The sequence below is a fragment of the Amphiprion ocellaris genome, chromosome 5, assembly GCF_022539595.1.
Source record: "Amphiprion ocellaris isolate individual 3 ecotype Okinawa chromosome 5, ASM2253959v1, whole genome shotgun sequence".
Taxonomy (NCBI): Eukaryota; Metazoa; Chordata; class Actinopteri; family Pomacentridae; genus Amphiprion; species Amphiprion ocellaris.
The window spans coordinates 5613847-5628851 of NC_072770.1; the positions used below are offsets into that span (position 1 = coordinate 5613847).

General features: G+C 39.3%; 1 protein-coding gene across 12 annotated transcripts in view; it reads left to right on the plus strand.

Annotated features, from left to right (window-relative positions):
- The window catches only part of rap1gapb (RAP1 GTPase activating protein b), a 107191-nt gene that overhangs the window by 89539 nt on the left and 2647 nt on the right, over positions 1-15005 (plus strand). For 7 of the 12 annotated variants that reach the window (XM_023287591.3, XM_055010703.1, XM_023287583.3 and 4 more), the window contains 16 exons: positions 1305-1383; positions 1472-1525; positions 1623-1706; positions 1799-1899; positions 2312-2441; positions 6324-6479; positions 6577-6648; positions 6750-6836; positions 7380-7523; positions 9663-9794; positions 10991-11068; positions 11956-12065; positions 12466-12582; positions 12992-13121; positions 13558-13657; positions 14160-14269. In XM_023287591.3, coding sequence (XP_023143359.2) covers positions 1305-1383; positions 1472-1525; positions 1623-1706; positions 1799-1899; positions 2312-2441; positions 6324-6479; positions 6577-6648; positions 6750-6836; positions 7380-7523; positions 9663-9794; positions 10991-11068; positions 11956-12065; positions 12466-12582; positions 12992-13121; positions 13558-13657; positions 14160-14269 — 1684 coding nt within the window. The remainder of the gene's footprint in view (positions 1-1304; positions 1384-1471; positions 1526-1622; positions 1707-1798; positions 1900-2311; positions 2442-6323; positions 6480-6576; positions 6649-6749; positions 6837-7379; positions 7524-9662; positions 9795-10990; positions 11069-11955; positions 12066-12465; positions 12583-12991; positions 13122-13557; positions 13658-14159; positions 14270-15005) is intronic. The other 5 variants (XM_023287586.3, XM_023287588.3, XM_023287584.3 and 2 more) reach the window with 4 other exon arrangements.

Consider the following 15005-nt stretch of genomic DNA (forward strand, 5'->3'; position numbering starts at 1 on the left):
CCACGACATTTTTCACATAGTGATGTTTTCTAGTGGGTGGCCACTACCCACAGTCAACCCAAGTACCTCTGTTAGCCACAAGCACAGACACATAGACATATTTAAAACACCTGTATGGCAACAGGATAATTCAAAATCTCTCTTATTTTTTTTTTTTTTTTACTGTCAGTGCCCTGTACACTGTAAAAACACAAAGCATTAGAGCTGTTCATCCCCACCTCGCGTCTTCACTGTTCCAGCTTTCCATTGTAACATACCATATGACTATTAATGCAGGTCAGAATGGTTATAGTGGCAGATTAACCACAGGAAATTCTTAATTCATTATGCTAATAGTGATTTGGGCTGTTCTTGTATGTCTATATCCTTTGGGTAACCACACAATCAAATGTAATTAGTACTTACATTAATGCTCCTTGTCCTTGGATGCCTGCACGATCGCTACTGTAGGAAGCAGTGTAGCTCACTGAACATGCTAAAGACTTCTCTTATATTAGAGCAGATAAGCACACATTTCAATCCATTACTAAATCTTTACGTCTTATGCTTTTGGTTTTAAAAGGGCTTAAAGAAACCCAAAAGATGCTGTCCTACAAACTCTTAAAATATAGAGTATCTTTCCTACAACAGCTCCATGCACACTGCTTTAGCATGTGGAGAAATCCAAAGCATGACAGGCTTAGTGACTTATTTAGTTACGCTTGCTAAGCTACGATTGGAAAAGTGCTGTTCGAAGGAGGGGTCTGCAAACTCACAAGTCCTATTCGTTGTATTAATTAGCTTTAGGGTTGCTGAAAGGTCGATTTTGTAACTGTCAAACAGAGACAGTTTTTTAATGATTAGCTAAGTTAACCAGCTGCCTCCAGCCTCATATTTTTTTGCACAGATATGGAAGTGGTATCAGTCTTTTCATCTACAGTAAATAGAAAATGGGAGAAAATAAGCACATTTTCCAAAATGCCAGACTTAAAATATCCCAGCACTGTTAGCTAAGTAAGCAGGAGCTACCATTTATCGGCCAGATTTTCTCGACACAGATTGCTTTTTAGTTTTCACAGTATTGTTTATTGTTCTCCTTGGATAGAGCAGTGACCCCCTTAAAAAGTAATGATTGTCATTCCCCCCTCTTCCAGGCAATCTTGGGTCAAACTATCCACACAGCCTGTACAAGAAAGGTTTTCTTTGAATTGACAATTCATTTCCATTAATGCTAAGCAATAAAGAAACCATTAAACCAGGAGAATTGCTTTGGATTAGAAATGAAACAGCAATCATTTTGACTTTTCACACTGTTTGCCTTTCAGGACAAAGCTAAAAACCTATCATGACGTGATTCCCATTTCCTGCCTTACTGAATTCCCCAATGTGGTTCAGATGGCCAAGGTAGGCATACTGTATATTTTGTTTAAACAAACTGTATTTCACTCTATATTTAAAATTGATGAAGCTAAATGTACATTTTCTTTTGTAGCTTGTTTGTGAAGAAGTAAATGTGGATAGGTTTTACCCTGTTCTCTACCCAAAGGTAGGCAGTAGTCCTCATTGCCACTGTCTGTCTTGCTGTCCACATACACAATAACACCACTAACCTGACTGGAAACTTTCTGTTCTCTTGTATTCAGGCATCGAGGCTCATTGTCACCTTTGATGAGCATGTAATCAGCAACAACTTCAAATTTGGAATCATTTATCAAAAGTTTGGCCAGGTTAGTGCACTTCAGAGATAGTGCTGCTTCATCTTTGTTTTTGAAGCCATATTCCTCTCCTACCGAAAATGTTATTTGCTTCCTCTTTGCAGACATCAGAGGAGGAGCTCTTTGGGAACATGGAAGAAAGTCCTGCCTTTGTTGAATTCTTGGAGTTTCTGGGCCGGAAGATTGAGCTTCATGACTTTAAAGGGTGAGGACGCCTTTCAGTTCAATTTCTTTTCGTTTTCTCAGCGGATTCATTTCAGCACTTTTGGTTAATTCTCAGTGTGGCTCTCCTTAATGCCTGTCAGAAGCAGGCCATCATTTACTTTGCTATTGATCAGACTTGGCTTTAAATGAATCCCTGGAAAAGCGAGTCAGAATGTTCTGATATTTGTAGTGTTCTTGACATTGTGATTGAGTAGGCAGAAGAAGTGCCCTTGGCATTCCCTCAATGATGAATGAGCGTGGATGGACTTTGTTCATCTCTTTTCTGTCGTCTGTATTTCGTCTGTTCACCTCAATCCTCTCCTTGCCTTTTCATCTCATGTCCATCCTCTCTTATTTTTGTTACTTCTGCCTTTAAATTTCCTCTCTCTGCTTTTGCCTCTGTTCTTGTCCAGTTTTCGGGGTGGACTCGATGTTACTCATGGGCAGACGGGGACAGAATCCATCTACACAAATTTCCATAATAAGGAGGTTATGTTCCATGTCTCCACCAAACTGCCTTACACAGAAGGAGACTCACAGCAGGTAAAGTGATGTGCCACATCCAGGTTACTAATTTCCTTCATTAACTCCTCCACTTGGGATTTCTCAGTGTGTCCGTGGCAGTAAAGCTAATGGATCAGAGCCTGTAAAATCCAAGTTTAAGTCTTATAAATCAATGCTGATAAAGTAGGTTGAATCATTTGAATCAGTACTAGTCATAATGCTGATGTACATGAATATGGATGAGAAAATTAACAATGCTCATGTTTGATAAATACTATATTGCTATAACCATCGTGCGATTAGCTTAGCTTAGCATCAGTACAAGCATAAGGACTTGTGTAACATTATGTTTGACGTGCAGTGCACAGCACCTGATTACTTTTATCTGCCTGTCTTTTGATAGTATTTTCTACTATCTTATTTTATTATTATTTTATGTTCTGTAATAGGTTTTGTGCAGGAGTTTTATACTTAATATTTTATTGTTTCATATACACTGTTTGACTGTAAAGGAATTGCAATCCAATTTTGTTGTACTAGTGCAAATACAATGAAGGCATTTGTATTTGAAACAGAGCTCTTTCCACAGGTAATAAAATCAGCAGCACTTCTAATGCTCATTGATTAACATGTTGGATCTTGTTTCTGATCTTAAGTAATTGAGATGTTTGTTTGCTAAGCTATGCTAACTACTGCTGTCCACTGATGGCACCATATTTTACTGCGCAGAGGATGGCATCAATCCTCTTATCTAGCACAAGTATACAGACATGCATATTTTTATAAATAGTGAACCACCACTAACTATAAATACAAATATAGCTTAAAATTATACTCTAAAAACATTTACTCTGTGAAAGCCTTGCAGATATTTGTGTGCAGTGATTTGCTAAGCAGATGGCATTTATTTGGGTTTTACAGGTTTGTTGTCCTCACTTACTCTGCCGTTTTTGAAAAATATCACTTCTTGAGGTTTGCCGTTTCTACCGGCATTGCAGTGTTCTCTTGTGGCATTGAAGTTTCTCCCCTATTTGCGTGTGAAGACTTTCAGCTGTTTGATGCCATGTTGCAGTAAGCTGCATAAGTCCTCAGCTGCTCTTCAGTGCCTCTTACAGTGGTTTGAACTTTGTTACCACAGTAACCCTGCACAGACAGTCTATATTGCCAAGGCATGGAGAGAAACACAGGGTATAAACAACACCTACATGGGATGAGTCAACAGGCAACTAAAGAAGAGCAGGCAAGGTGTTACTGTAGCATCATGGCATTATTTTAGGAAGGAGAATATATAATTACTTATGCACAGACTTTATGTAGAATTTATGTCATCTGATCGGACTGAATTGGTCCATTTTGAAAGGCTATGAGGCAGTAACAAATGTAATAAGCAAAGCACTCAGAGAGAGCAGTTCTCTGCCAAGGTCGCTCAGTCGTATGATTTCCGACGGATGAAATTTTTTTAAAATTTGTGGTCTGTGTGATTGTCAGCAGGCAGCTGATGTAGTGTTCACTTGTAGTCATAGCATCACTGCCAAAATCTAGTCAGTTGGTCATTTCTGACCTTCCCTGAAAATGTCATCCAAGTCCGTTGGTCCGTTTTTGAGTAATGTTGCTAACAGACAAACAAACAGACAAACCAACACCGATTGTCACATAACTCCACCGCGTTCCTTGGCGGAGTAATTAATCTAGCAGTGCACTTACTAGGTTTGTTTCTATCTGTCTATGGTCATGCTCTGGTTTAGCAGTTTATCTGCACAGAGAAAGCAGGATGAATGTTATTGAGCCATCTGGGTTCTGGAAGCCTCTGTGTGCATAAATGTTAATACTGTCAGCTAATAAGCTCAGGGATGATGCAGTAGTAAACTGACTGTCCTGCATCTGCAGCCACATGTACCCTGTCTCACTCTCCTCACTCACCTTTTATTACTGCTCTTGAAATGCATTTTATGCTTTCACGATGTAAAATGTTGTTAATATTATTGTAAACAAAGTTCCCAGTTTCCCCTAAAATTGCTTCATTTTGCAGTTAATCTTTGTGTTGACAAGCACCTCAATCAGATAAGTCACATTTAAGAGACTAATTAAGAGCTTTTTTGATGTCAGAGAAACTTCTCAGACATTTTCACATAATGATTAATTAAATTTGCGTCGAGTCAGACTCTCTGTTTTGTGTAAAATAGTTTATGTTTAACATTTCTGTCATATTTATGAGTGTTATGGCATCAGCAGATTGTAAAAAAATTTCCAGGGCTGAAAACAGAAGGGTGATTGTTCTCATACGAACAAACACAGTAGCTTTAACAGAGGCTAGTGATTTAAGTGCTTCTGGAAAAGCAAATGCCATCATCATCTCTAAATCTCAGAGTAAATATTTGCTGTATTGTACTGCACACACAACTGGCCGTCTCATGAGACCTTTTTTCAGAGCACCAGCCACCATTAGAGCTGGTATTACAGGTGTGTTATTGACTTTAGTGTGTTAAATAATGTGATGAGAGACGCAGGGTGACCAGTGCATGCTGCCGCAGAACAAATATCATGATGTTGAGGCGTCATCCAAAGAGGAACATTGGAGCTGTGTTTACATTCAGCCAAACTATCTGCACTGAGAATCTTTATAAGTATTCGTTTCTCTTTGTCACCAAACTTAATCTGTTTGCGAAATCTGATATGCTTTGCCTCCACTTGAATGCAACATAATGATTTGGGTCATAGAGCCTCTATGATAAGAATCCATTGCCGTTTCGGTGGGCTGAACTGAATACATTTTGACATTATGATATCCACCAGCATCTTAGATTATCTTACTGTTTAATTGCCTTAAAAAACATCTGGGACAGCATCATGTCCCAGACAAGAAATATGCCCCAACTTCTGCAAAAATCTTATGTAAATGTATTATGTTGCATTTTCCATTTGATGAATGGAGGGGAGAAAAAAGGCAAACCTTCTCAGATATTTATGAGGGTTTGTGAGCTGTCAAAATTAGAGTTTGTAGCAAAAGGCAATGAGGTGACAACATATATTCATATTTCAGCACAAGCAAGGTGTCCCTAATCCTTGGCAACAACAAGCTTTTTAGAAGATATTGCTTGGTTAAAAATTGAATGCTTGAGCACAGTCTCTATCCTCCAAGTGCTCCAGTGTCCTTTTGGCAACTTTAAGCTTTTTGGCAATGAGGAAATTGCAGTTATTCAGCAGCAATGATCACAGTCAGCCATCTGTGGAGTCATAAACCATTTTTTGTTTAGCTTTGCAGCGCCTCCTCTGAGATTCTGATTCATTCATTTCCATAACATCAGGGCTTAAAGTAAATCATTCAAGAATAGTCATAGCTCCTTTGATAAATCAATCAAATAGATTTGTCTGTGATAAATATTTTATTCATTCATAAATACTATGCATTCCGCTCATGATAGAATCTTTTTATGTATACAGAATAACCTAATATTATCTTCCGCATTGCAAGGAATCTGTACAATATCAACAATACAGCATTATCCCCTTTGCTGCTGTAACACTGCAAAATTTCCCACTGTGGGATTAATAAAGGATTATCTTACCTTATCATGTGTCTTTCAGTTACACTGTTTTGTGTATTTATTTCATTTTTGCAATAAATAATTTAGATGTAGATTTTCTCTCTGTTAAACAAGTGACACTAGATTTACAAGATGTAAAGATTTCATGTTTTTGGCTGTCAGTAAAACTGATTTGTTATGCATCTCAGAGAAGAAACTGTACTCTTAAACCGTGCCCACCCCTCTGCTGGGAATATATAATATAATATATATTTATTTTTCGGTACCTCTTTCAGTTCTGGAAGTGATTCATTGGCAGGCCTGTGTTTTCTAATACACCAACTGGTTTTCTGAGATGTTTCCGCTGTTGTTAGCTTTGTTTATATGTGTCCCCCAGCTGCAGAGGAAGAGGCACATAGGCAACGACATTGTAGCCATCGTGTTTCAAGAGGAGAACACCCCCTTTGTACCAGACATGATCCAGTCCAACTTTCTGCACGCATATGTGGTGGTGCAGGTGGAGAACACATGTACAGACAATGTCACCTACAAGGTTGGTTCCTGGGACAGCCAAGGACACCACTTCACTTCTACTCCTTCATTATTCCTTCAGGATTGTTTTTCATTGTTTACCTACTTTTCTCTTTCAGGTGTCTGTGACAGCAAGGGATGATGTACCTTTCTTTGGCCCTGCTCTACCAGACCCTGCCATCTTCAAAAAGGTCAGCAGTCACAAAGATACATGAACTCAGTTCCCGTTTACATGCAGATGTCACAAACCTTGATTACTCTGCCTTACCTTGTCTGTTTTTGCCTTCCTCAGGGCCCAGAGTTCCATGAGTTCCTCTTCACCAAGCTCATCAATGCAGAATATGCCTGCTACAAGGCTGAGAAGTTTGCCAAGCTGGAGGTGAGCAGCGCTCTGTAGCAAGCTGTCCTATGAGAGTGTCACTGCCTTTAGTATGTGTGTGTGTTTGCACAGGTCTACACTGTACTAACAGTACTCTTGATAGAAAATGACAACATAGTATAGATTTACTGGCCTCTGGCATTTGTCAGACAACAGCAACAACATATACAAGCTCCAGTTTGTCATTCTGATGCTATTTTTATTACTTTCCTCTATATCTACACTACCTGTCAAAAGTTTGGACACACCTTCTCCTCCAATTCTTTTTATTTATTTGTATTATTTTCTACAGTTTAGATTAATACTGAATATTAACACTTTTTTGTTTACAACATAATTCCATATGTATTCTTTTAGAGTTTTTATGTCTTCGGTATTAATCTGCAATGTATAAAGTAATTAAATAAAAACCATTGAATGAGAAGGTGTGTCCAAACTTTTGACAGGTAGTGTACAAATCCCTTAATTTGAAATAATGAATTGTCTTAAGTTGTAGATTTCAGAATAAGTTTGAGTAAATATGTAAACTGTCCGTATTGTCAGGAGCGCACGCGTTCAGCTCTGTTGGAAACACTGTATGAGGAGCTGCACATCAACAGTCAGTCCATGATGGGTCTTGGGGGAGACGAAGATAAACTGGAGAATGGAGGCGGAGGAGGAGGGGGAGGTTTCTTCGAGTCCTTTAAGGTACAGCATCATTCCTCACTTGATGAGGTGCACTAGGAATTTGCAGCTCCACATGCATGAGAGGGAATGGTGATGAGTGGAGGAACTTTTAGGATGCTTTTTTGCCTCCCCTGTCTCTTGGCTGGGATTCTGGGTATTCACACATGAGAAAACAAAGCATAGAAAATTTGCAGTATCTCAAAGGACCAGTCCTGGGGCATTTGCTTTCCCCACTTGGCTGCGATTGCTGAACTCGATGTGTTTTCACATGATGGTGCGGCTTTGAGGCTTTGGAGTGGCCTGCTGTGTATCAAAGGCACTTTGCTGAGACTGAGAGTGCTCCATCAATGACCATTAGGGTGTTGGAGAAGAGCTCAGCCAGCATGGGTGACGCATAGCAGTAGGAACTGTGATGGTGTGTGCCTGATGAACAATTTAATGACCCCTCATTAGGGAGCCAACGATGCAGTTTGTACGTCTCTCCATGGGCAGCATTCCTTTGCAGTTTTTCTCTTCTCTCTGTGTTGATCACGAGTTCTTGGCCATCTTTTGTGTGTTTCTCTGAAGCTTCAGAGAAAAACAACTACCTAGCTCCCTGTCTCTCTGACTCTGCTATTTCTTAAGATCCATCTTTCTTCCACACTATCATAAACTAGCATAAATATTCTCTTGCATTAAAAAAAATCAAATTTTTTCCTTTATATTATCAAGAACTAAGTTGCTGCCTCATTTTCTCACATTCACACCTTCACAAATTATAGCTGCAAAGATTTGTCACTCTCATTTTCTCTCTCAGCTTCTGTGTAGATGCGTGGATTCTACTGTCCTGCTGTCACTCTTACACTATCATTCAAAAGTTTGGGGTCACCTGCACAATTTCATGTTTTCCATCAAAACTCACATTTTTATTCATGTGCTAACATAACTGCACAAAGGTTTTCTAATCATCAATGAGCCTTTCAACATGATTAGCTAACACAATGTAGCATTAGAACACAGGAGTGATGGTTCCTGGAAATGGGCCTCTGTACCCCTATGGAGATATTCCATTAAAAATCAGCCATTTCAGTTGCCCAGATAGCTCAGCTGGCTGAGTGGGCCACCCACAAACAGGACCCATAGTTCCCGATATAACTGTCATGGGTTTGAATCCAGCCCATTGCCATTTACTGCATGTTATCCCCAACTCTTCTACCCATGTTTCCTGTCCCTCTCTTCACTGTCCTATACAATAAAGGCCAAAAAACATAACCTCGAAAAAATCAGCTGTTTCCAGCTAGAATAGTCGTTTACTACATTAACAATGTTCAGACTGTATTTCAGATTAATTTATTGTTATCTTCATTGAAAAAAAATGCTTTTCCTTCTTTCTTTTCAAAAATAAGGACATTTCTAAGTGACCCCAAACTTTTGAACGGTAGTGTACTTTCTGCCACTGTTGTTGTCTTCCTTGCTCATGTTGTGTCTCATGACACAAAATCCAGTTTCACACTCACCCATGTTGATTGACAATTAGATAAGTGGAGAAGTGGCTTTTTTCTCGTTCAGTGCGAAGCCACCGCTTTCTTTGACCTTTAGTGAACCTGGAAGTCTTTCGCACAGTGTCTTCCTCCTGCCTGTTGACCTGTACTGTCCCTAAGTGTTCAACAATCGCCCTGCGTACAAACTATATGCACATTTACACACATTCATGTAATGTTTATGCAAATTAATACACATAAAGTGAACACATTTGTTACCTCAGTTTCATTAGATTTATCCTACAATAGTTGCATATTAGCACATCACAGCAGATAGGCCTATCAGTCATATTGATATGGATTTAAAGAAAATAGGGGCCAACTGTACCAAATCTGTTACAAAATTTGAAAATTTTCTGAATTTTTGACAGTGTATGGAAGATATTTGGTACATGTTAATAAATATGTTGCAGTGATTTCCACCAAAGGTCTTATAGTCTAAAACAAAACATACAATATGTTGTTTGTAGTAGATAAAGTATATATGAATATATCAAATCAACTTAATTTGAATTTGGTTTGAGCATAGATTCACCTTTATTTGCAGTATATAATGCCTTGGAATAGTGGTCAGTGTGTTAGGTTTCCACATAATATCAAAGTGGATCCACTGACAGTATCTCCTCGTTTCTCTCTGTAGCGGGTCATCCGCAGCAGAAGCCAGTCTATGGACGCCATGGGCCTCAGTAACAAGAAGTCACACACAGTCTCCACTAGTCACAGTGGCAGCTTTACCCACAATCCCGCAGAGAGTCCCAAAACCCCAGGGATTGTAAGTAGCCCATTTTGGATCACACGTTGCCCACCTAACACTTACATTCAGGATATAGCATATTCACGGCACAGTTGATAAACACACAACAAACTCCTTTAACTGCTATTCTTTCTCGTAAACAGCACTTTAGCAAATGAGTCCTGCTGGCACCTTGTAGCACTTTACTTTCATCAGTATGTTAACACCAGAACACTCCCTTTCATTCCTGACATTTTAAATTCACTCCTGCTTTGGTGCTAAAGCAGCTTTCACTGACTGCCTTTTTCCACTTACGACTCATAGTGTTCCTGCTAATGATTTTTTTTTTTTTTTTGTTATTTGGGTTTGGAAAATTAACAGCGTAGCTCATTCTCAGCATGTCATTATTTTTCATCTCTTAAAAGACTGGCAGACTTCTAGGATGATGATGAAAAAGAATGTCCATAGTGGAATGAATCCAGTGATTTCCCTATAAATACAGGATGATTGATCGTCTGTGAGCCCCAGTCTAGTCTCTAACCCGAGTCTTGAAGTGAGCTCAGACTAGCAGCTGTATGACTACCCAGACTCCCTCCCTCCTTGCTGTGCTTTATCATGATTCCTCCTGTAAGTGTTCAGCCTTGTGCATGTGTGGCTGAAGAATATGCATGGCAAAAGCCATAACTGCAAGGAGCTCTCTGTCCTGTTTGTGTGCCTTTCAAACATAGGGTTAATAATCTTTCAACCTTTTTGGAATTTATTACACTTTCTGGGATTTTGTTGCTAGCAGTGTTCGAAATTGAAGCTAAATTCAACCCATTTGTGAAAAGACCAAGTCCTCTAAAAACTACTTCTGTGGATTGTGTCAGCTCTCCTTGCCTTTTTTCTCCTTCTGAATGCGTCACTAAACAGACGTGTATCCTTCAGGGCAGAAACTGCCGGCATGCCTGCTACCTTGGTGACTCTGCTGCTGTGCTCTCGTATGTTGGACCCCAGCCTGCTTTTGCTCTATGAAACTTTTCACTGTATCCTCAATATCATGTCTTCTCTGTTAAGTCCTGCTGTGAGCTCCTTTCTAAGCTGTTTTGCACCTTGCTGTTTAAATTCTTTGTGCCGTGCGCATGAGATCTTATGATATGTTCTTTTCTTTTCCTTCCCCTTCTTGCTGTTTCAATCTATCATCTCCTCTCTCTCCCTCTCTCTCTGCTTCCCTTGCCCTGTCTTGTGTGGCTCAGTCATTGCTTGTCCCAGGGAAAAGTCCCAGTAAATATGGACGTCGAGGCAGTGCCATAGGGATAGGAACAATAGAAGAGGTTCATGTATATTCTCCCTTCTTGTTTACTGTTTTTTCTTTGCTTTGCTATTATCTTTACATAATGTAAGTGTGCAATTTCTAGTTGCTTTGTTTTAGTTTAAAATGTACTGTATTTCCTGTGGCTGTGAGATGTTTTTAGATTTGTAGGTGTACCAACAACATTTGTTTAGTTGTAGTTTTTTATTATACTTTCATTCATTATATTCATTGATGCAGCCAAGTGCTCTTACATTTCTGTATTATGGCTGATAGGGAATTATTAATCATGGACTGAGGGATGTTACAGCTTATTTACCTCAGCATAAATCTTTCCTGTAATGCAAATATGATCTACAAGTAGTTGGTTTCATTTGAGATGAATCTTTAGTTTTTTATTATTTATATTTTGCATTCCACAACACCAAATCTCAGCATTCTTGCTTGAGTTCATTCATATAATTTTACTTCAAGTTTGTTCCTAAATACTGTAAGAGAAAAAGAAAATAATGTGCACAGTCACACCTTGATTATTCGAACTACGTCCTAAATGAGAAGTGTGTCGACCACAAATCTTGGAAAATACAGTATTGCCTTATGTCACTACTAAAGAAATTAAAAGTGCTGTTTTTGTAAATCCGAGATTTAAGAAAAGAGACAAAATAAGATCATATAAGTTATGTATAAAACTCTTGCCTCAGGTCAAGTGTATCCGAAATTGCCAAATGTGTCATTACATTATTATTATTATCCAGTCATCAGTTCATAATTCCTTTGCAGTATATTTCTATATGTAGACATCTTTCACTTCAGTTGCCACCTGGACCATTTCCGATAAATAATGTTTGATGTGACTGTTGTACTTTCCCAAAGTGTGTTTCTCACTCTCCTCTCCCTACCCACTGTCAGTCATTAATTATTCCAGGAAAAAGCCCAACCAGGAAAAAGTCTGGGCCCTTCAGCTCCCGTCGCAGTAGTGCCATTGGCATTGAGAACATCCAGGAGGTCCAAGAGAGGAGGTGAGAGGACAGAGCAGAGCTGATCAGCAGAGAGTGGGTAGTGAAGAGAAAAGTGTTGCAACAGATGGAAGCAAGGACATAAAAAATGAGGAATTTAGCAATTAGAAGGTACATTACGCATGATGCAAATCCTTAGATTTAGAGTAGGGCTCATCGATGCTTCCTTTTGTTTGTTGTGCTTTGGAAAATAAGAGTTTCCTTAGTTTCCACGTTGTTGGAACTTTGAACAAGGCTGAGCAGCATGTCATTTTGATGGTCGTCAACTGTCAACAACTGAATAAGTACCTTAAAAACCAGATTTTGATGATGAGAATACACTGAATTACATAGTTTTTAAACTCATACCAAATTAAATCAATTCACCTATTCTGAGACCTTCATCTCTATCATTGTCCTGAAGCCGGGAGGTGTCCCCCAGCACCCAGAAGACACCGGACCCCAGCTACATGTCACAGGAAAACAAATCAGACAACTCCTCCAATCACAGTTCTCCAGAGTTTCCTGCCACTAAGAACAGGTAATGCTTATTTCATTCATTATATGATCATTTAGCATATTTTATCCACCCACATTGACAGGGTATTTGTGGTGATCGATCTCTTAGGTGGGTGAGGAGGATTTGTACTTGTATAAATTGAAACAGTGACTCTATTATATAGATGACTGCAGTCCTAGTTCTGAGCCTCTCCACCCAATTTAATGCAACAAGCCACAAAATTAACATTATCGATTTTACACTTCAATACAAATACACCACTGTCACTTTGCTCGGATGTGCCGCTTTAGAGGCCAGGAGACGGGCTCTGAAATGAAACAGACACATTACAATAAGTCTTAAATGCAAAAACCTTTGATTGCGCTGCCTAAGTAAAATCATTTCAAGGAAAAACACGCAATTATGTGGCCGGAGTGACCCAGGTGTGTAGTTTGGTGATGTGTTGCAGGGCACCGTCCATCCCTGAGGCTCAGGACCTTTCTCGTTCCTCATCCAATGCCAGCAGCTTTGCCAGCGTTGTGGAAGAGCATGAAGCTGAGGAGGAGTATGACACTGGATTGGTGAGTGGAGGCAGGCAGAGCGATAACATGTTATCAAAGCACATGCATGTGTGAAAGTCACTTCCCTAAATACCAGAACAAGAAAGCAGCTTTTCAATGCCCCTGATATATTTGTGGTTCCATTAGCATTTGTCTCACTTTTACTGAGAGGAAAGTGTAATCAGTTTGTTTTTTATCGTTGTTTGCTGTTACCGAAACAACTGAAACAAAGGACATGAGAAGGCTTGATGGATTTCCCCGTATCCTAGTAATGACAGGTCTCAAAATGAATTGCACAGTAATACATATTAATGTGTTTATCCATTTCTTTCACTTGCATCATTCGTATTTAAAAAGAGACAAATGCAAATATATACACATGAAACAGAACTGTGGTTATGATTAAACTGTCTGTTGGTTGCTAAAAGCGGAAATATCTCCTTTACTCTTCTTACAGGAAAGTGTGTCTTGTATTACGCCAGTCAAAAAAGACTCATTTGTGTATAGCTCTGGGGTGGAGGACAGTGCATGCAGTACCAGCCAAGGAAGTTTTCCAGGTAAGTTTAGAAAAAGGGGGGCTCATATTACTGGGCCAGTGAAAGCCTGGAGGTGTAGGAAGCAGACAAGTTACCAAAAGGTCGACTGTTACAGATATCCACACTATCTGGGGAAAATCTAGATGGGACAGATGTAAGAATAACACCCTCTGCTTCCTGAGCAATTAATATCGGCGCACCCCTGAGTGATGAACTTCACCTCAGCTGCACCACTGGAGTTCACTGCCAACAACAGAAGGCACAGGCTGTGTAACTTAGCAAACTCTTCTTCAGTGAATAAAAGTTTGGTCTACCTAAAATGTACAGTACTTCAGACTTATCTGCGACTCCCACACTTCTGTGCGGCAGCATGTTGTTTTGTTTTTTCTGTCACTAATGGTTTGCTGTGAAACATTAATCTTTTGCATGCTAGTGTTTTCCTTTTTCTGCTGGAGCAGCTGGCGGCATTGTATGCTTGAGTTTATTAACCATGACAGCTACACATCTGTCCCCTTCCTCCCAGCAGCATCTCGTCTTCAACACCAACCAGACGGAATGAAGACATCAGAGCCAAAAGGGACAGACAGCCGGCCCAAGACAGAGAGCCCCCAGCAGGAGCACAAGTCCTCATCGGTGAGACAAACTGCTTGGCATCAGTTATTAAACGACACTGCAAATGGTTTAAAACAGTCACTAAAAAAAGTGTTTCCTCTGAATAACTGTTTAGGTTTACTGAGTAAAAATACCATTACATTTGCAACTTCAAACCTAAATATAAAAATGTTCCTGGATATTGTTATGGGCCATTTTTTATGGCTTTCTGATATTATATAGAATAAAGAATGCATCAATAAGAGAGTGAGTGTAGTAGTGTTAACGGCAATTCATGCTAAATGCTAACGTCAGTTGACTTGCTTGCTCATATCAGCAATGATAATCATTTTGTTATTAAGCATGTATAATCTGTACTTTGTTCTCCGTCTCAGTTTAGCTTATCATGCTAAACACAATACTAGGGCTGAACAATTTTGGGAAAAAAGATCTAATTGCAATCATTCTGACAGATATTGCAAGTATGATTTGATTTGTAATGACATTTTTAAAGTCAAACTTTAATTCAGTATTTACTATGTAAAAGATTTAACACATGATGAAGAATTAACACTTGAAATACCATCTAAAATGGGACTGTCACCCAAGAAGGATAGCATGAATTTGGAAAACCACTGACTCAACAGTTTACACCCTGGGTCAGATGTGCTGCATAATGCATATCCTAAATTGCAGTCTTTGCGATTTACTAATTGCACTTTGTGATTTCAATTTGAATGTGATTATTTGTTCAGCCTTGATAGGCGCACAGGAAACA